Source organism: Mycothermus thermophilus, assembly GCF_041956435.1.
Source record: "Mycothermus thermophilus strain CBS 625.91 unplaced genomic scaffold VTJ04scaffold_2, whole genome shotgun sequence".
Classification (NCBI taxonomy): Eukaryota; Fungi; Ascomycota; class Sordariomycetes; order Sordariales; family Chaetomiaceae; genus Mycothermus; species Mycothermus thermophilus.
Genome location: NW_027191428.1, coordinates 1,663,058 through 1,683,481, shown reverse-complemented (window position 1 = coordinate 1,683,481; position 20,424 = coordinate 1,663,058). Strand labels below are relative to the sequence as shown.

At 56.5% G+C, this 20,424-nt stretch overlaps 8 protein-coding genes across 8 annotated transcripts; 3 read left to right on the top strand and 5 right to left on the bottom strand.

The window, feature by feature from the left end:
* Nucleotides 1–759: 759 nt before the first annotated feature.
* On the bottom strand, nucleotides 760–2,423 carry VTJ04DRAFT_2750 (uncharacterized protein; the record flags this gene model as incomplete). Its single annotated transcript, XM_069360574.1, has 2 exons — nucleotides 760–1,096; nucleotides 1,159–2,423. 2 exons carry the CDS (start codon nucleotides 2,421–2,423, stop codon nucleotides 760–762), a joined length of 1,602 nt encoding a protein of 533 aa, XP_069221271.1.
* A 1,793-nt stretch (nucleotides 2,424–4,216) lies between these two features.
* VTJ04DRAFT_2749 (uncharacterized protein) lies at nucleotides 4,217–7,508 on the top strand (the record flags this gene model as incomplete). Its single annotated transcript, XM_069360572.1, has 3 exons — nucleotides 4,217–4,333; nucleotides 4,429–4,486; nucleotides 4,537–7,508. 3 exons carry the CDS (start codon nucleotides 4,217–4,219, stop codon nucleotides 7,506–7,508), a joined length of 3,147 nt encoding a protein of 1,048 aa, XP_069221270.1.
* Nucleotides 7,509–8,372: 864 nt separating this feature from the next.
* Nucleotides 8,373–8,789, bottom strand: VTJ04DRAFT_2748 (uncharacterized protein; the record flags this gene model as incomplete). Its single annotated transcript, XM_069360571.1, has 2 exons — nucleotides 8,373–8,558; nucleotides 8,700–8,789. The coding sequence occupies 2 exons, from the start codon at nucleotides 8,787–8,789 to the stop codon at nucleotides 8,373–8,375; spliced, it is 276 nt and encodes a 91-aa protein (XP_069221269.1).
* Nucleotides 8,790–9,158: 369 nt separating this feature from the next.
* On the bottom strand, nucleotides 9,159–10,296 carry VTJ04DRAFT_2747 (uncharacterized protein; the record flags this gene model as incomplete). The annotated part of the gene is made up of 3 exons (XM_069360570.1): nucleotides 9,159–9,257; nucleotides 9,315–9,389; nucleotides 9,448–10,296. 3 exons carry the CDS (start codon nucleotides 10,294–10,296, stop codon nucleotides 9,159–9,161), a joined length of 1,023 nt encoding a protein of 340 aa, XP_069221268.1.
* A 1,458-nt stretch (nucleotides 10,297–11,754) lies between these two features.
* VTJ04DRAFT_2746 (uncharacterized protein) lies at nucleotides 11,755–12,360 on the top strand (the record flags this gene model as incomplete). The annotated part of the gene is made up of 2 exons (XM_069360569.1): nucleotides 11,755–11,869; nucleotides 11,954–12,360. 2 exons carry the CDS (start codon nucleotides 11,755–11,757, stop codon nucleotides 12,358–12,360), a joined length of 522 nt encoding a protein of 173 aa, XP_069221267.1.
* A 387-nt stretch (nucleotides 12,361–12,747) lies between these two features.
* Nucleotides 12,748–13,767, bottom strand: VTJ04DRAFT_2745 (uncharacterized protein; the record flags this gene model as incomplete). The annotated part of the gene is made up of 1 exon (XM_069360568.1): nucleotides 12,748–13,767. The coding sequence occupies one exon, from the start codon at nucleotides 13,765–13,767 to the stop codon at nucleotides 12,748–12,750; it is 1,020 nt and encodes a 339-aa protein (XP_069221266.1).
* Nucleotides 13,768–14,325: 558 nt separating this feature from the next.
* Nucleotides 14,326–15,020, bottom strand: VTJ04DRAFT_2744 (uncharacterized protein; the record flags this gene model as incomplete). Its single annotated transcript, XM_069360567.1, has 3 exons — nucleotides 14,326–14,328; nucleotides 14,427–14,808; nucleotides 14,896–15,020. 3 exons carry the CDS (start codon nucleotides 15,018–15,020, stop codon nucleotides 14,326–14,328), a joined length of 510 nt encoding a protein of 169 aa, XP_069221265.1.
* Nucleotides 15,021–15,975: 955 nt separating this feature from the next.
* Nucleotides 15,976–20,199, top strand: VTJ04DRAFT_2743 (uncharacterized protein; the record flags this gene model as incomplete). The annotated part of the gene is made up of 3 exons (XM_069360566.1): nucleotides 15,976–16,214; nucleotides 16,283–19,622; nucleotides 19,693–20,199. 3 exons carry the CDS (start codon nucleotides 15,976–15,978, stop codon nucleotides 20,197–20,199), a joined length of 4,086 nt encoding a protein of 1,361 aa, XP_069221264.1.
* Between the last annotated feature and the right edge of the window lie 225 nt (nucleotides 20,200–20,424).

The window sequence follows — 20,424 nt, the reverse complement described above, 5'->3', positions numbered from 1 at the left end:
TTCCAGGTTGCTGTTGATGATTCATGTCTTGGTCATTCCATTCGTCTTGTCTAGCTAGTCGGTCATTATATCATTAATCCAGACATTATGCAAAACGAGCGAAGTATGTATCCGCCGACCAACCCCGTCCTTGAATCTTGAGGAAGAATTCCAAACAGTCGCAATGACGCGGAGGGGGGCGGGGGTTCGAACTTTTGTTTGTACCGGACCCATCTCCCTGATGTATGTAGATCACAACACCGCCAACATCCCAAAAACCCAAAATTGTACCTGAACAAACGCAACGAAATACTCCCAGCCGAGAGCCTTGAACACTCCCAATTCCAAACAGATAATAATTCGAGCCCCAAACAAGCCAACCAAACCAAAACCGAAAACCAAACAAGTGACAGATAGCTGAATGATCATCAGTCATCACAGTCCCAACTCTTGAGTGTTTTGACTTTCACCCCCTTTTGTATCACACCACCCACCCCGTCTTACACAACCGCACCTCCGTTTTCACCTTTGCCGAACCTAGGAGGGTCAAGCAGGTCTAGAACTCCGCATCCAACTCCAAATCCAACAAGCCAAAAGCAAACCACCCCATCCTCAGCGCCAAATAAAGCAGTCCCGAAACCTCGCCGCCGGTCAAGCTGCTCCGCTTCCGATGGTGCTGATGGCCGGGATCATGTCCTTGATGATCCCGTTGTTGCTGTTGCTCGCGTCCTTGCTCACTCAATCCATCAACGTCTTTGTGGTCCCCTTCGCGCCGGTCCGTCAATCCAACTTGGTCCCGGCGCTGGGGCGGCCGTTTGGGGAGACGGTCGTGGGTTGGTGGCCCTCGGCGACCGGCGCGATCAAGCTGCGCTCCCACTCCTTCATGAAGTCGGCGGCAGTGCGTTTGAGGTTGCTGGGCGCGAGCTTGTTGAGGGCTTGGGGGAGGAGCTCTTCGAGTTTCTGGGGATTGAGCGGGGCCATGAGGAGGGATGCGGCGGCGGCGGAGACGCTGGTGGCTGCTGTCGATGTTGAGGACGAAGAGGAGGCAGTGGTTGAGTTGGTGGAAGTGGAGTTGGTGGAGGAATGGGTGGAGCGGGATTTGGAGGATTTGGTTTTGCTGTTGGGGAGGTGGTTAGTTGACTGGTTTATGGTGTCGGTAATGTATGGAACGGAACATACCTAGACGTGTCGGTCTCGGGAGCGGCAGGGATGATATCACCGTTGACGGTGGTGCCGCTCCACCGAGGCGAACCGCTGTTGGGCGTGTCCCAGTTGGACCAGTCGTTGTCGTCATAGGCGTCCATGGTCAACGGGGTCCAGGAGAAGCGCTTGGTCGTCGTGCGGGTGCCAGCTTCGGTCTTGGACCGGCGGAGGCCGGTTCGTGGGGTTGAGTCTTGTTCTGTCTCCTCGTCCTTGGCTTGCTTGCCGGCTTTCGGTGCGTCGTCAAATGCTGATGACACCCGTGGCCGGGCGCTAGCTCCAGAAGCGCGGATTGTGTCCTGATCAATGTTGCCGCCGGCGGTTGACCGCATGGCCCCGTCCCGACCCCGCATGTATGCCCCTTGGCCGGTGATAGGCTCATCACCCACAGTCGCCTGCCGCAGGTCTTCCATGAAAGTCCAAAGACCAGCCTTGAGGTCCTCGGCAAGCTGTTTCACACCGGCGGTTTGGTTCGAGCGTGGTGCCCATGACGCGCGCTTGGGAAGCCCTGAAGGCGTATGCGGCGCAGACCCGGGAGTTTTGTCGGAGAAACCCTCGTCGCCTTTGGTTGGAGAGAGCAGTGATAGGGTGCGTGTGTGACTCCCAGTAAACACACGCCGCCGGCTCTTTTCTGGAGTGGGATGGTGGTTCTGCTGTTGGCTGAGGAGGGCTTTCCTCCTGTCGAGCTCCAGGCTGCGACGGATGGCCGTTTCATCATCGTCGTTGATAACCGAGGTGTGCTCAGCATTCCGACGGGGAACACGCTTCTTGTAGGCCTCGTGAGTCGCCCATTGCTTTTTGAGCCTGGCAAGTTCCGCTTCGGCCTCTTTAAGCTCTTCCCTCAGCTCAAGAACGCGGCGTTCCTGCGCTGCGATAGCAGTAATGAAATCGTTGGGATCATGTGGGGAGGTTAGACCAGGGGTATCCAGGGGGGTCAGAGGAAAAGCTGAGGAGGTCGAAGAGGCGGGAGCGGGCCTGGTAGGATATGGGTTTGGGGGCGCGATTGGCAAGGTTAAGGAGAGCCTTTTTGTGCTTCGTGAAGTGGTTGAGGCAGACCGTGACGAGCGAGTTTCGATCAAGTCATCGCCGTATGATTGGGGCGAGCTCATGGGGTCATCTGGAAGACGGCGCGGCTTGGTTTCATCACAGCTTCCCTCACGGGCAGGATGCCGTCGTTCCGGAGTGGAAGCTCCGTTCCGCATCGTCTCGTCGATGCTCCTTTGGAGCAGAACCATCTCGTCCATCTTGTTGACTGGCTGTGGAATAGGGGGTGTGGCGCAGTGATTTTGTGTGGTAGACAAGGACCGGATCCGTAGAAACGAGCGTGAGGGCTTTGGCAGAGGTGTTGGGTGGAGAGGGACCGGAAGACGATATGAATGCCACAGAGCTCGTCGACGGCGGCCAGGCCGAGGGATCGTCGCTATGGCTAGAGAACGTCGGGGGTAACGAGGGCACGGAAGAGCGCCGGCGCGAGTCGTCCTTCTGGCGACGACGGAAGCCTTGTAAAGGTGAAAGGGATTTCGGTCGCGGGTGTTGAAAAGAACGTTGGCACAGGCCGAGAAGAGACAGATGCGAACAAGACCGGTTGAGGTCATGGATGGGTTAGAAAACGAGAGGAAGAACAGCGGCTTGAAGTTCAGTCAGGGCGGCAAGCGGAGACTTCATCTCGCCCAGTTCATGCAGGTCAGAGGCTTTGATTGGCGAAAGGCCCCTGACCGCCAACCTAGCTGGGGTTAGGACGAGGGGGGCCAGCGGAGGTTCCCTCGGATCCCTCAGGGTTTTGTTCGGGGAACTTGGGGAAATCCTGGCCGGTGGACCCTGAAGAACTGCAGCAGCAGGGTCCAGAGCTTCAGGGCCAACTTTCTGTTCCCCTGTTGTGTTCCTGGGCTGCTTGTTTCGTTTGGTTTCGTTTCCAACGGTTGGATATGGCTGACCGAGGATCGAGCTGCCGTTGAGGTGTCGCCGACTCCGAATCCACCGCAATTCGAGAAGGACTGGGGCAGCGACCCAGTTGAATGCAACGTTGGCTGGGGGCAATCAATGCGCTGATGTCGTTGCTCCGTCAATGGCAGCACTCGCAGACAGCTGCAGGATGAGTCGCGTTCCTTGGATCGATTCAGTCGAATGTTGAAGCAAAAAAGTCACAGAGACGGGCCGCCATTGTGGCGGGGAACCAGTAGATTTTTGTGTGAGGTAGTAAACGGCAACGGCCGGAGTCGGGTAGGCTCAGGTGATGGGTGGACAGCGCGGTGCATGGATTGTTGGAGCGGCACGGGACCTTTTGGCTTGTCTTCGCATCCTGCCCATCGTCTCACCAGATGCCGTACACAGCAAAAGTGACCCAAAAGACCCACAGACTGAGCACGAGATGTCTCAGTTTGTTACTCGACGACAGCGACAATGTTGTGATAGCGCTGTGCGATTCTCATGACCAAAAAATAGAATCCAAACAAGAACTGTCCAATGTTACGGAGTAGACCGCTGTGATTATGTCTTCGTGCACGTGTCGTGTCCTTTGGCGTCCTCGCCGTTTGCTTCGAATGCAAGAGGCAGACCTCACTTGAAGCCCGGCCCGGTCCCCGGTCTTGGCGATGGTTCCATTTTCGGGAAGCAACCGAGTCTCCACTCTTTCATGCAGCCGGCATGCAGTTGTCAGGGGCGGGTGCTACAAATTGAAATCACGTGACACCGCGTCGCCGTCGCGATTTCCTAAGGCTGAAGGGGTCGAGAGGGAACAAAGGGCAGGAATTCACTTGAGGAAGACAGCACAATCCAGGGCTGGAGTTACTTGGGACGACAGCTTCCGTGCAACAACATTGTCGACTTCCAGGCAATTGACTCCCTCTCTTTTGCCCTCCACATTCAGTTGACACCAAGATGATACCTTTTCCGTGACATCTCATGAGCTCCCAATCGAGGGATTGCAATTGGCCCTCCATCTCGAAGTGAGCGTTTCTTTTTCTCTCCCAGTTGCCGCGAATCCTCGGCCAGTCGCAGAGATTTGTCTGCACGTCCCCGCATTTCTGATTCACCAACCATGCCGCCATCCAGGACGCTGCGCCAGGCCGAAAAGAAGGCGCTCGATGGGGCTAATGAGTCCCAAGACACCCTGCTCGTCGCCCATCATCTCATGATGGATTTTGGTGTTGGCCTGGTCAGTGTGACGCTGTCGCCTTGTGGCCCCGATCGACCCTTGCCAACATCATGCTTGGACAATCCAATGGCGGGCTAACGTGCAACTCGACACAGAGGAGCAGCTCACCAGCAGGAGGGGAAGAGACGCCAGCTCCATCTTCCAAAAAGAACGGTAGGCGACACAAGACTGATCGGTGCGTCGCAATGCTGACTCCCTCCCAGATTCGACTGGTTTGACCAGCGCCATGGATGGCGAAAATGTGAGTCTTCTTACGAAGCCAGGGCAGCGTCCAATCGATGCAAACGCTACCCCTGCCTCGGCCTCGGACATGGATCGCGCCGACCGGCCGACCCAGACGCGGGGCACGCGTTCTGCCTACGATAGTCAAACCCACCATTCCATTCTCGAGACTCAGGACGTTGGTCTTCAGGAGGAACCCCGACCCGTGCTTGTTCCCGACTGGAACAATGCCAATGATAATGGCGTCGTCAGCAGCTTGAACCTTCCCGACTCTCTTCCACCTTCCGCAGAAGTCAACGGCACATTGCGTCGAAAAATGGACTCGAGCCAGGATTCCACCCAGTCCAATGTCGGCCGGAGCTATGATCAATACCGCCGTCCTTCGGCTGCCGGTTGCGAGTCACCCAAGCCTCAGCGATCGTGCTTGCCAGATCCAACAACCGACAATAAAGACGTCGCTGACGATAGGCCGAAGAATGACCTCAATTCCGACGCGGTCCACACCCATATCAACACCATTTCCCCAGCTCAAGACGACTCTGGCTTCGTGGATTTTGGCAAGCTTGCACATTTACGCAATGCCGCAACTGATCAGACAGTCCAGTCCCCATTCCCCGAGACGCCCACACCACCGCAGAATCCTTTTCGGAACAGTCGCTCCCAATTACTTCCCACATCACAGCTGTTCCGTGGTACGCAGTATTCGTCGGCTGTTAAGATGATCAGTCCTACCTCTTCACGACCCTCTCCGGCCGACTTTCCACGAAATGATATCTCTCCTCACCCGGTCTCGTCCCCTTTGAAAGCGCGCGGCCTCCGGTCTACGCCTCCCGTCGAAGTTACTTCAAGCCCAGAGGTTCTCCCTGGTACAACATCCCCGGACATTCGCGGCCAAGTCAGCAGCCCGACCAAGAGCTCATCAGCCAATGCTGTTATCCCTGAATCTTCCCGCGAGTGTCTAGTCCGAAAGAGGTCGAATCCTGATCCGATGAGCACGTATGAGCCTATGAGCAAATCCCAGGAACGTCGTGCCACATCCGAGATGCCCCGCGATGCGCCAAGTTCGGCCGAGGAAGACGACGAGTACGACGCCATCACGAGGCGGCAGAAAGTAAAGGCCAAAAAGGAGGCCGCGCTCAAGCAGTTGAATGCTATCAGTTTCCAACGTCCATCAAAGCCGGATGATGTTGAAGTCCCCTCGACAAGCCAGCGGAAACGGACAAGCCAGGCAGAGGCATACATCGCCCAGTGCTACGGAAGAGATCCTACGGCTAAGGACTCGGATACTTCTAAAGCCTCGGATACTCCGGGTAGAGACAAGAAGGCATCTCGCAGCAGGAAACCCGCAATGACCACGGTTATTGACGATGAATCGACCCAATCCGAGGCGGAAGAGGAGACTATTCCGACGAGAAATGAACCTTTCGCTCCTGCACCTTTTGTCCCTCCTGCCCGGGATGGAGATGCGGTTCCAGAGACAAGTCCCACCTACGAAGATTCTTCAGCACTTCCCCAAACTGCGCCATCATCAAAACCAAACTCAACAGCAGAAGAGCAGGAGTCGACCTTCCAGTCCTCACCCCCGGCGTTTAGCACACGTGCCCGTAGAGGTACGGCAAGGAAGGGGCTTCCACGAGTGCCAGAATCAACATCAACCCTCAGTAACTTGGCCTCTACGCCTCGGTTGCCGTCAGAAAAACCTCCCAGCACCGAAGAAACGGCATCAACGGCATCGCCGTCTGAAGCCACTGTCGTGGGCAGTTCCTCGCCGGCCTCAGTGAAGACTACGCGCCGTGATGCTCGTGGGAGGCTCCCGAAATTGAAGACCTCAACTGAACGTTTGAAGCAATCTGCCCAAGTAACGAGACGGGTTTCCGACTCGACGGACGAGATCACTCGTTCTGCATCCTCGACGCCCACTTTTGAGCAGAGCATGCGCAGTTCTCGACTGTCAACCACCCGATCGGCGTCCCGTTCTGGGAGATGGGTTACCAAGTCACCTGCAGGAAATTCAAAACTGTTTGAGAACATGGCCTTCGCAATCTCCTTCCAATCCAAAAAGCCCGGGGAGAGCGAAACTCAGTTCAACGTCCGGATGGAGTTTTCCGAGACCATAGAAAAGCGCATCAAGCAAGCCGGTGGCCGGATTCTTCAGGATGGGTTTGATGAGCTTTTCGAGCTCCCTTCTCCCCGCAGCACCACCCCCTCATCCAGCCCTGATTCCGAGTCGGAAATACGTCTCACCTCTGAAGGTTTGTCGATGGGCTTCACTGCCCTCATCGCAGATGGACACTCTCGCAAAGCCAAGTACATGCAAGCCCTCGCTTTAGGCTTGCCTTGCATTGCGCCGCGGTGGGTCACGACCTGCCTCGACAGGAAAGAAATTGTCGACTGGACGCCGTATCTCCTCTGCGCCGGTCAGAGCTCCTTTTTAGGTGACGCCATCCGCTCGCGCACCCTGCCGGCATACGACGCTGAGACTGCTAGGCTGGCCGATGTCGTCGCCCAGCGAGAACAGATGCTCCAGGGAAGCAGGATCCTGGCGGTGGTCAAGAAATCAGCTGAGAGCAGGAAAATGGCGTATGTCTTCCTCGCGAGGGTGCTCGGCGGGAGCTTGACGAGGGTCTACAGTGCCGACGAGGGCCGGGAGGAATTAAAAAAGGCGGAAGAGAAGGGCAGACCATTTGATTGGGTGTATGTGGATGGCCCGAAGGAGGAGGAGGCGCTGTTTGGAACGGGCCAGCAAACCGTGGGAGTGGGAAGGGGAAGAAAGAGGAAGAGAGCTTCGACTGGGCCTGCGAGCAGCATGGTCAACTCGGCGAATACGTCGGCCGCGAGCCTGGCGTCGCTTGCCCCCCCGCCAGGAAAGCGGGCGAGGACTCTGACGGATGAGTTGGTCATTCAGAGTCTGATTTTGGGGAGGATGATTGAGGAGGGGGAGATGGATGGGTAATGATATATTCAAGCGCGGAATGGTTAGGTATGCTACGGCGTTATGTGAGAGATGGTTATGGTAATTGGTATGGGGCATGATGGACTGAGTTATGAATTGAGGTTTGGGATGGTATTAATGCGGTGGTTGGCAGTGGGGGAGCACCTCAGGAAAGGTAGGTTAGATATGCGAAAGGGGCTTTTCAGCTTTTCATGGTGTGCACAAGGAGGAATTGATACCATAGGGATTGTTAGACTAGGAAATACATGGAAAAATGGAATGCTTATGAGTAGAAGAGAAGCCGCCAGTCTATATCAAAGATAAGCATTCCATTTCTCAGTCTTCCAGGTTCTCTTTGGGGACTTTGGAACCGAGAAAGTCTTGTGCCGGAACTCCGTCTTGGGGAAGATTTGAACATTGAAGACTAACCCCCGGACCGGAAGGGCATTGCAGGGACTATCTGATGTAGGTACGTACTTACACACGTGTTGCATGATGCGTTGCAGTGATGGAAGGATTTCGTACCCTGCCTGGTTTCTTGAAATGGAGGTTGACTGAAATCCAATGTCAGGCATGGACAGCACCACCAGGTACAGGCTTCCGGCTCTGCCCGGATGGAAAACCAACCATCTGGTTGGATGATTGAATGTCGGAGGACGCAGGAGATGCCTTCCTCCAGGTGCTTACACAGACCAGATCAGATATTTTCCGTTGAACACACAGCATGCATGAGCTTCACTTTTCTTAATGTCTCGCGCGACACGCTACACTAAATCAACATTTGTTGGTTGGATATTGACTCTCCTCGTCCGTGACAGTTCAACTTTGGTTTTTGCTTCCATTCATTGTTGTCTGTCTGCCCTGTCTGCCCTGTCTGTCTGTCTGTCAACTGATACCCACGGTAGGTCTCTCCCACCCGCGGCCCGGGCTCAAGCCCAACCCAATGTATTGTTTTTGTATTGGCTGGTGCTCGTTGTTTTTTTTTCCTTCCTGCTGCCGGGCACTCGTCCCGCAAACCGGGCGCCTCTTCCTCATCTTGCTTTGCTTCCCTTTCCTCTTTACCCTCTGTCTCTGCAAGAATTCCAGCCATCCTTCCAGTTCGGTTAGGTACAACAAAAGGAAAAGAAAAATGCGACAAGAAAACTAAAACAACTAGGACGGGGAAAGTGGGAAGAATCAGAAAAGAACGAAAGGAAAAAAAGGGGGGGTTACATAATGCCTCTCGAGAGTTGCTCTCTGGGTGGGGGAAACGGTGTGATCACCACCTGTTCCGTTGATATTCCCCTCGAATACAAAAAGCATCTTTCTTGTTCTGATCCAGGTTTGGTATGATTGGGAGGGATGTAGCGCAATAGTGAAGTCAGGCAGTGATGCCCATGTGTGGCCAGTGTATTCGGTATCTTCTCATGGTTGGGGGGCCTCATGGGACTGGATCCTCTTCTTCCTGTAACTCCAGCCGGCCGATGGGTTGGTAAGGTGGGATAATGCCTCATTGGTTTCTTTCTCTTCTCCGACAAGGCGGGCGAAAGGCCGGTCCTGGAGCGGCTTGTTGCCGCAGGGTATTAAAACACGGTTGTACACTTTTCTGGTTGAAACCCAAGCCTTGGGTATGGGGGTGCTGTGTGATGGGTTGGTGGCGGGTTGTCGAACAACTTGCCGCTGATAAGATCCTTATACGGACTGATAAATGAGGAGCGGTTCGCCGACGTTTGTGATTTCGGGGATGGTGCACTTGAGGTCGAAAGCCTTGGAGAGTACGATCTTGAAGATCTGCGATACATGTTAGAGCTGATACATGACAAAGACAAACAGAATCCTATGACGGACCTTCTGCACGTTGATGCTGTGGCTCGTGCTGCTGAAGATCAGCGAGGCGCGCATGGCCTTTGCGAAACGGCGGGCCTGGGATAATCGTCAGCACATGGTTTGGCGTGGTAGACCAAAACTTCCATCAGCGTACCTGATTCGAGATCTCCTCCTGCTCCTCACGCGACAGGTTCACAAAGTGGTCGTATTTGGTGCCAACAAGAACAGGGATGGCGGTCTTGTTGAAGCCACGACCCTGGCGGTACCACTCCTTGATGCTGTTGAGGGTGCTCTTGCGGGTGAGGTCGAACATGAACAGGATGGCCACGGCGTCGTTGCACACCAGCGGCAGCATGTTGACAAACTCGCGCTGGCCGCCCAAGTCCCAAATGCTGAAGGTGATTTCGGTGTTGCGGATGCTGATGGTCTTCTCCATAAAGTTGACGCCCAGGGTCTGGATGTAGTCCTCGTCCCAGCTGCCCTCGACGTACTTGACCATTAGACTGGTCTTGCCGATCTGCGCATCACCCACCATGCCGACCTTGATCACGACATGGTTGCGACCTGAGCTCTGTTGTTGCGTCTCGGCGGAAGCCCCGTTGCTACCGGCTCGAGAGGCTTGATCAGGAGGATACCCCGAGTTGTGTTGGCCCGAGAGGCCAGAAGGAGGTCTGGATATTGATGGCGCAGGGACCGGCGGCGTCGCATATCGGGCAGTCGGCTCGCCACCGGTGTGGTCGGCGGGGTAGTAGTGTCGCGGGGAGTTGTCGCCATGGTCGACAGGCGGGGCGTGAAGCTGCTGGTCCGCATAGCCATTGTAGTCGTGCGCGCCGTGTCCCGAGATGGCATGAGGAGTCGTGCTGTCGACGCTTACAACTGAGTCGTCGTGCGGCTCTGTGTGGACCGTCTCGGAAGCCGGGGCGAAAGCAGAAGGAGCGGCAGCGGGGGGGACGAAGGGATCGGACGGCGCATGGCCGGGAACCTGAACTTGGTCGTGCTCCATCGTGTCGACAATGCCTGGGAAATGGGCCGGAGCGCCCAGCGGGACGTTGTTGAAATCCAGCGCAGCAAGTGGGCGAAGGGGCGACGCAAGTTGTGGGTGTTGTAGCTAAGCGGTTGGTCAACCCGGGCTTTCGTTTGGATGGGAGCGCAGAGACGGAGGGTTCAGACGAGGTTCGTCGTATGAGCGGACAGGGAACGTCGGCTGAAATTCAGGCGGTGTAGCGCGCAGTGCTCACGGTTTCGTGATTTCTTGGGACGACGGGTGGTGGAAGGGTGATGCCAACTTGATTTCGAGGGCGCCAAACAAACAGCAGCCGGAGCTGGGGGCAGTGGAGGATCGGGATGCGCTGCGGAGCTGGATCGGATTGAGGGCCTGGCTGTGCTGACAGAGCCGCCCGGATCTTGCACTGTGACACCAATATCCCGCTCCCGCTCAATGTTGCTGTGTTTCGGGCTTGATTCTCGCTCTTTTACCTTTCCTTCAGCTCTGCAATGGTCGCCTCGACTCGATCTGACCTCGAAACGGCCGGGGAGCCAGAGCGTCGGCCATAAATCGTCTTGGTGGTTCAGGAAATCAAATGTCGGAACTGAGGGGAGCTGGGTTTTGTTTGTTTGGTTTGCAAATGAAGCAGCGATTTAAGGTGCTGAACAACACCCTGAGCCAGACAGAAAGGGGGACCCTGGAACCGCAAGGCGCCGCCTTGGCCCGGGGATTGGATGCACAGTGAGGACCCACAGTTCGTCGTACTGTATCGAGATGACGGCAGCTGGCCTCAGGGCAGCTGGAACCTTGGAAGTGGGAAGGGCGGCAACCAGTTGCTGTCCGGCGTTTCCAGTTAATTGGATGCCGCTCCTGCTCTAAAGCAGCACGGCGCCGCAAGGTGCAGCACGTCATGAACGCGAAGATGCAGCAGACGCGACTCGACGCGATGAGCACATGCAGGTCAAGCAGGACGGACATCGAGATGCATGTCAACAAAACAAATAAACTGCCGGCGCCCTGTTGTTCCAGGCTAGTCTAGACACAACTGCCACTACGTACGACGTATGTACGATAGCTTAACTCGACACAACGCCCGACGGCAATGCAACCTTTCCGTCGCCCGTCTCAAATCCCACCTCGCCAATTTCTTCTGCAAGGCGGGGTTGAACCGGTGGTCTGAGGTAGTGGTCCGGCCTTGGGCGGACAGAGAGAGGGGTCCGGATCACAAGCCAAGCTGCCACCGTCCGATGCCTTACGTAATCTCGGCTGCTCGGCCTAAAACGGCCGTTGAGAGCCCTCTGGGTTCGGGTTAGCGGTGGATGCCGGCATTGACTCCGTCCCGATAACATCCAGCGACTCGATTGGCGTCATTCATCGCACCTTTGTGCAAAAAAAGCGGCCACCGTCCCGACCGTGCTCTGTGTGCACCTTCAGCTGCTCCAAGCAACCGCAACAACCCCCTCTTTAACTCCAAAAATGGCTTCGTTCGCCCGGTGTCTCAGGGTGGCCCGCCCTGCCACCTTTGCTGCCGTCGCCAGGACCTCGGCCTCCCGCTCCGTTGCTGCCCGGGCCTTTTCCGTGACCGCCACAAGTAAGCCCCCGAGATAGACCCTGTACCTCCCAATATACACCCAATTGTAGTGCGCAATGCTAACTCTCGCTTTCCTACTTTCAGACGCCTTGAGGAAATACACCAAGGAGCACGAGTGGATCGATCTGTCTGCTGACAAGAAGACCGGCGTTGTGGGCATCACTGAGTATGCGGCCAAGCAGTTGGGCGACATTGTCTACGTTGAGCTTCCCGAGGAGGGCAAGGAGGTGAATGCCGGTGATGCCATCGGTGCCGTGGAGTCGGTCAAGAGCGCCGCCGACATCAACTCTCCCATCTCGTGCAAGATCACACAGGTCAACCTCGTGCTCGAGGAGAACCCCCGCGTCATCAACCAGGTCGCCGAGGACGACTCCCACGGCGGCGGCTGGATCGCCAAGGTCCAGGTCACCGAGCAAGGCCTGAAGGATCTGGAGGAGCTCATGGACCCGGATGCCTATGCTGCGTTCACTGCTGAAGAGGGAGAGCATTAAAAGGGGGTGTGGTGGGGGACTAAAACTGAGTGAAGGGTTAAAAGTTGGGAGCGAGCACCTGCTTTATATGTTGAGGGAATGCCTGGGGCAATAGGGGGAACGCATCATAGGGTCATTGTGTTTCATTGGAACAGTTCAACCTGATAGACACGGACAAGCCCTCGGATTTGTGTGTCGGGGGTCACAGGAAGGGCAACCGGTGTTTGGTTTTGCGCATCTCAATTCAACGGGAGTTTGACAGCGCCAAAATAATTCTGAAGTCATGTGGCAGATTCCCGGCGCCAACAAGCATGTTCTATCTATGTGTCCGCGGATGATATCAAAGCAACAACAGACAGATGTAATATTACACGACTCTCTTGGATTGAGGCACAAACCTCCACCACATTAAGCATCACCAACCTTCAGGGCGGCCCCTGATGTCCTCCCCTTGTTGATCTCATCCAGGATCTCTTGGGCACCCTCCTTGGCCATTTTCCGGGCCAGGTCCGAACCCATCTTCTCCGCTTCCTCCAGACTCATCACCTCGGCGGTCGCCTCATCCTCAACAGCCCGCGACCCGTCCAAGCTCACCACCACCGCCCGGAGCCTCAACTTCCCCTCGGCAACCCACTCCGTCTCAACCCCAATCGGCACGCTGCACCCGCCCTCGAGCGTGCGCATGACGCTCCGTTCCGCGAAGCACGCCACCATCGTCTTGGTATCCTCCACCGCCTTCAACACCTCCTTCATCTTCTCATCCCCCTCGCGAATCTCCAACCCCAACGCCCCCTGCCCAACCGCATGCAGCAGCCCTCCGCCGGGGGTATTCGAGTCAAGATATTGCGCGATCCGCTCCCCGAAACCCAACCTCAACAACCCCGCCGCGGCGAGGATAATCGCATCATACCCCTCGCCATCACACTTGCTCAGCCGCGTCTCAATGTTCCCCCTAACATCTTGAAACACCAAATCCGGATACCTCCTCCTCAACTGCGCCGCGCGCCGTACGCTGCTCGTGCCCACCACGCTGCCCTTGGGCAGGTCCTTGAGCCCGCTCCACCCCTTGTCGGCGTGCTTCTTGCTGATGACCAGCACGTCGCGCGGGTCCTCGCGCTTGGTCACGCACGCCAGCGCGCAGCCCGCGGGCAGGGTCGTGGGCATGTCTTTGAGGGAGTGGACGACGACGTCGACGTCGCGCGAGGCGAGACGGGCTTCGAGTTCCGAGGTCCAGAGGCCTTTGCCGAGCGCGGGGAGAGGGGTGGTTTTGTCGCGGTCGCCGGCCGTGGCCATCGCGGAGACCTCGAAGGTGGCGTGCGGGTGGGCGGCGCGGAGGGCGGCGATGACGAGGTCGGTTTGCCGCAGCGCCAGGGCGGAACGGCGCGTGCCGACGCGGATGGTGAGGGTTTCGGGAGTTGGGGTGGTCATGGTCGCGGTTCTGCCGTTCTGGCTCGGAAGGTCGGAAGTGAGGTGGGGTGGATGGAGGTCCTGGGTGGTAGCAGCGGAGGCTGGGAGAGATGGCGATCTGGGACAGAGAGGTTTGGCCGGTGAGTGGAGAAAGGAATTGAGTATCTCCCAGGCCTTGGATTGCAGAGGTGTTGTGTTTCCTTCACAAGATCGTGTTGAAAGTTCAAGTTTTCGGCAACTTGTCCTGGCCGGAGGATGGTGGGGCAAAGGTTTTAGAGGTGGAACGCGGGGGCGGGGTCAATTTGGAGGTGAAATGCCCCTGAGCGGCAACCATCGAGTGTGACACATGTGCCATGATGGAAAGACTCCTTCGGTTTAAGACGGAAATGATATTTCAAATTAAACTACAAAAGTAAGGACTCAGACTGATGGGATTGATCATTTTCTTTCCATTGTCTGCAGTCTGCGTGTTCTTCGACCACCCTTAACCTCCCATCCTATACGAAGTCTCACCACACAACCCTGAGGTAAGGGACAGCCTAAGCATTTGAGTATGTAAGCTCAATATCGCCTCAGGTTTTACTGCATAGGAAGCCGCGTGGTCAGCCATTGCTCCCAGCTAGGTAGCCAGCCAGCTGGACGGCTGAGCACAACTCTTGAATAATAAAGGGGGCACTTACACTATCCTCAACCTTCTTGCTGGGTGTGGCTGACTCTGACGAAGCCTCGGACTTGGGCGTACTCATGCCAGACGAGCTGCCACTACCCAGCAACTCTTTCGCCGCCACCTTGGTCTTCTCAACCTCGGTAGCAGCCGTATCCATCATCTCCTTGGCTGTCTCCTTGGTCTGCTGCATAGCCTGTGCCATCTGCTCCCGCGGCACAGACGAAGTGATGGTGCGCACGGCTTGTTGTGCCATGGGAGAGTCCTTGACCATGCTGCCCACCTTTTGCTGCATGGTCTGGGGCTGCTGGGTAGACTGTGTATGATGGAGGCGTTGGTTGTAGACATTGCGCAGGTACATCAGCCCGGGGACGGTGACGGCGACGGCGGCGAGTTGCCTGGTAGTGATCGAAAGGTGTTAGCTTTGAGAGTTTTGATGCCTTTGGGTCATCTGGATGGTTGAACAAAGAGGGAATGGGACTCACCACTGTCGCTCGTTGGACAAGGCAACTCGCTCCTGGAGAGTTGCATAAGTTCTGAATGCCGGGCGGGAGTTAGAGACCCGAAGGGTAGCCCTCCGGACACCATTCCAAATCGTAGACTTAAACATGCTGCGGTTAGCTAGGTCGATGTTCTGTTCTGGACGTTTGAATGGGGATCAGACGGCATTCGGGAGCTGGCCGAATAGCATGGAATTGGAGGTGGAGAGGGAATCAGAACCCATTATAAACAAGAGGGATCGGACGGTCTTCCATCAGTGACGTAAATGTATGTTGACTCGTATCACCCTCCAACCCATGAACTGTCCTGTGGTGTCACAGGGACACTGGGGCCCAGACCAGATCGAGAATATTCGTTATATATCAGAGAAGACTTTTGAAAACGGCGGTTTGGGAATCGAAATAACAAGGCTAGTAAACTGCTGAAAAAGTAAATAGCATAATCACTGAGTAAGGCACACAATTGACTCAGCTTGGTACTGGCCATGACCGTCCAACACGTCATTCTCTCGCAGTCTTCGATTGTTGACTTACATGGAAGCACAGTGCGAAAAGACGGTTCATCGCTTGGCAAACAGGGCGCTGGAACGATCGGCCGCCAAGACAAGAGGTTGCCTGCACTCCCCGCGAAGTGGGGCCGATAACCCGCGCCTCCAACGGAGCAACCCCGCAGCCACTTCGGCCTGGAACCTGAAGCTGCCCCGCCAAATGCGTCCCCAGCTGGGACCTCACCCAAACCGAATCTTGGATCATCAACGCCAAGTCACCTTACCGCCGCTGCCTGATCTGCTTGACAAACAAAGAGCAGACGAACGGCCAGACGGCACACCTGGAGTGATTCATAACCAGACACTCCGGTTGAGTTTCGTTCTCTGCTGTCTCTTTCTCAACATCTTGTACACACAGTCCTCCGATTGATTGGAGCTCCTAAGCTTCCAGTCTTCAGGCAGGCCCGGTTTCTGCTTGACTGATCCCGACTTAGGTACCCTGGTCATCTAGGTATCTCAACATCTGACAACACAACCTGCCCGTCAACTATCCGCGACCTCGAAATCACCGGTCACCATGGCGACCACCATCCCCTCGAATCCGACCCCGCAGACGGTCGTTCAGCTCCTTTCAAAAATCACCGACCCCGACCCTGACTTTCGGTTTATGGCACTGAACGACCTCCTCACTGTCTTCCGTATCGCAAAGAGCGACTTCCTCGCCCACGACTACAATACTGCCGCTCGTACGGTCGACCACGTTGTGCGCGCTCTAGATGACCAGAATGGCGAGGTCCAGAACCAGGCGATAAAATGGTATGCATGGATATTTCCTACTATTTCCACAAAGAGTTGTTCTGGTCGTCTAACCTTAAGTCCTGCAGTCTCGGACCTTTGGTCCAGAAGATTACGCCGCAATTGGTCGGCCCCATGATGGAGAAGCTGTGCAGCTTAAAGCTCAGCAATTCGGTCGACAACTCGATCCCTTCCATGTCCATTCGTGCCGTGGTAGAAGCTTTGCCTCGCCCCGTGCCCGGGGTTGCCCCCAGCAAGGACGTCGTCGAGGCATATGGGAACCTCAGCCGAGTGCTTATCCCACGCTTCTTGGGTCGCGGCGGAGCCGGAAAAGGTGCCGCTCTCCTGGACCCCGAGAACCCAAGTTCGGACGCTGTCGATGTGTTGATCGAGATTGTGCGCTGCTTCGGTCCTCTGCTCCAGTCCTTTGAGATTGAAGCGCTACACAATGCTGTTGTGTCCATTCTGGAGAAAGACAAGGGGACCACTGTTGTCAAGAAGCGTGCCGTTGTGGCCATCTCTATGCTCGCCCACTATCTCTCCGACGACCTCCTCGCCGCCTTTCTCAAGCGCGTCGCTGCCGTCCTGAGCCAGTCCAAGGTCAAGGACACCATCCGCAGGCTCTACATCACGGTTCTAGGGTCCATGGCCCGCTCAATCCCATACCGCTTCGGCCTTCATCTTCCGGACCTTGCTCCGCTCGTCCTTCGCGTCTTGAGTGAGGAGGAGCTCCAGGCCCACCTTGATGAGGTCAGCGAGGGAGGCGGTGCGACCCTCGAGTTCAACGAAGTCCGCGAGGCCGCCCTCGTGGCTCTCGATGCTTTCCTCTCGTCATGCCCCACCCAGATGCGTCCTTTCACTACCGAAGCCATCGACGCTAGCATTCGGTACCTCAAGTTTGACCCCAACTATGCCATGGACGACGATGAAGAGATGGAGGACGAAGCGGAGGAAGAGGACGAGTTTGGAGATGATGACGAGTTTGAGGCCGACGGAGGCTTTGACGACGATGACGACGCGAGCTGGAAAGTCCGCCGCTGTGCTGCAAAAGCCTTGTATACCGTCATCTCCACCAGGAGTAGCGGCGATTTGCTAGATAGTGGCGTGCTCTACGCCACCGTCGCTCCAGCTCTTGTCAAGAGGTTTGGCGAGCGCGAGGAGAATGTGCGCCTCGAGATCCTGTCAGCCATGTCCCTTCTCGTCCGCAAGACGGGAGAGGGTCTGCTGCCCGCTTTCAGCCTCGGGGGTGCTCAGAGCGAGTACCTTTCCCAGCAACCAGTGAGCAGGAAGCGTAGGCGTCAGAGTAGTGTCGGCGCCACAACTTCCTTTGCTCTGGCAGCAGGCTCGCTTTCACCCTCAGAGGCTGGCCTCACCTCGCCCACTGCAGAGAAAGCTCCTGCGTCGGGCCCGCGTGCTGAGCTGGCTCGTCTCACCCCAGCCATCGTCAAGTCCCTGACCAAGCTTCTTAAGGGCAAGCTCATTCCAACCAAACAAGCCTCGATCAAGCTCCTGGATGATATTGTGTGTGTCCAGAGGGGAGGCCTCGAGTCGTACTTCGACGAGATCATTGGGCCTGTGGTTGATGCTATCAAACCGCTCAGCACTATGTCTACCTCGGCGTCTCTGGCCTCCGCCGGCGGAAACGCTTCTGCTACCGCTACCACTTTGAGAATTGCCGCACTTCGCCTGACTAGCGACATCTTCAAGTACCACTCCTCCGCCGTACTACAGCTTCACCTCAGCAAGGTCGTTGCCGGTGTTGTCGGTGTCGCCCATGACCGTTTCTACAAGATCTCTGGCGAAGCCATTCAGACAGCCGAGGAGCTTATCAAGGCCATAACTCCTCCGCGGTCTCGCTTGACGGCCCAGAAGTTCAAGACGGAACTGCACAAGCTCTACGACATCGTTCTCGACCGGGCAACTGCCAACGATGCTGACGCCGAAGTCAGGCAGAAGGCGATTCATGCTCTCGGTACTCTGCTGGCTCGTACGAGCGGCCCTGAGGGATCGGCCCTCCTTCCGGAGGACAAGCGCAGGACCGCTCTGGGCTGCATCCTCGACAGGCTCAAGAACGAGACGACCCGACTCGCCGCCGTACGGGCCGTCGACACCGCTTCTGCCATGGCGGCGGACACGGCTCTGTTCGACCCTCAATGGACTCGTCAGGTGGTGGTTGAGTTGTCCGGCCAGCTGCGCAAGTCGAACCGCGCGCTCCGCGGATCGAGCATTATGGCCCTGAAGCATCTCACCCTGTCACCCGCGACTAAGGGCACACTGGATGAAGCGACCGCGCAGACCGTCGTCGAGGCCCTCATCCCGGTTATCAATAACAATGATGTCCAGCTCCTCGGCCCCGGTCTGCTTGTGCTTGCCCGCCTCGTTCAGGATGTGCCTCGTGTAGTCATGACGAAGCAGCTTATCAGCTCACTGTGCAAGCTGCTCCAGACGACTGTCGCCGGTAGTGTTTTGGACTCGCTTCTCGTTCTCGTCACCCAAGCCGGGCAGGCTGGACAAGGAAAGGCGCTCATGGCCGCGTTCCTGAAGGACGTCGGCGTCTCAGGTGAGCCTTCCATAGTGGGCAAGGTCATCGGCACGCTGCTCGTCGCCAGCGGCGACTCGGCCGGCGTCACGCTTGATAGCTTCGTCAAGGAGATTGGTAACAGCTCGGGCGACCAGGCCAGGAGCAGCCTCGCGCTTGCTGTCATTGGTGAGGCTGGTCTGCGCCTTGGCAATAAGTTCCCGATTCAACCAACGCTCTTCCTCGAGCAGTTTGCGAATGAGTACGACAAGGTCTCGATCTCGGCCGCCGTCGCACTGGGCCGTGCTGGCGCAGGCAACGTCAAGACCTACCTGCCCGTCATTCTCCAGTCAATGCAGCAGAAGGGCGGCAAGCAGTACCTCCTGCTGCAGTCCATCAAGGAGGTCCTTCACCAGGCGGCGCTGGCGTCCATTGACATCGGCGAGTTCTCGGGTCCCATCTGGGACCAGATTCTTGCGGCAAGCGGGACCGAGGACAACAAAGCCGTCTGCGCTGAGTGCGTGGGACGCCTGGTGATCATTGATCCCAAGACATACATGCCGAAGCTCGAAGCCCTGTTCCGCCACAACTCACCCGTCCTCAGGGCCATCGCGGTCCAGGCGTTGCGGTACACCCTGCCTGATGACAATGAGGCGTTTGATGCGGTTCTTAGGAACTCGCTGGTGGATATGCTCAAGACGGCACTGGGCGATTCGGAGATGGAGATTCGTAGACATGCTATGTCGACGTTGACCTCAGCGGCGCACAACAAACCAGAACTGATCCTGGCGAACTTGAACCAGCTCATGCCATTTGTCATGAGCGAGACGAAGATTAAACCCGAGTTGATTCGCGAGGTGCAGATGGGACCGTTCAAGCATATCATTGACGATGGCTTGGAGGTTCGCAAGGTATGTGATGCATACCTCATTCCTTTTCTCAACCCACCTCGTGCGCTTCATTGTACTGACTTTTTCTCAGGCTGCCTACGAAACCCTCTACGCTCTCATGGAGACCGCCTTCTCGCGGGTCAGCATCATCGATCTGTACGACCGCATCGTGGCCGGCCTCAGCGACGACAACGACATCCGTGCCCTGTGCAACCTCATGGTGTCGAAGCTCGTCTACCTCGACCCCGACGAGACCACTCGCCGCCTCGACTCGATCGCCGAAGGCTTCCGCAAGACACTCTCCGTCAAGCTCAAGGACAACGCCGTCAAGCAGGAGATTGAGAAGCAGGCGGAGGCTACCAAGTCGGTTCTGCGGCTGACGCTGCTGCTTGGTGATGAGCTGAGCAAGGTTGCCTTGCAGCACGGTGGCACTGGCAATGCGATGGGCGGTCCCGGTTTGACCCTTCAGGGCGGCGCTGGTGGTGCGTCGGGATCAAACCAGGTTTGGTTGAACTATTGGGAGTGGGTGAATAGGGACTTTGCTGCGCAGTTGAAGGCGTTGAGGGACGAGAGCAAGATTGGTGCTGGGGAGGCCTAAGTCTGATGATGAAATAGGACCAGCATGGCATGGCTGGGAAAGGGTGGAGAGAGGAAGACGGACGTGAAGGTACCGGTTCTCTGATGAAGATTAGGTAGTGCTTCGTGTGTCATGGGACGATAAAAATGGACGTTATCAGGACGGTTCGGAAAGGATTGTTCTTGCTATTACCGTCTGGGTATGTCAGGTTCGCAATACCTGTGGGCTGGCCGCTGCTGTCAAGAG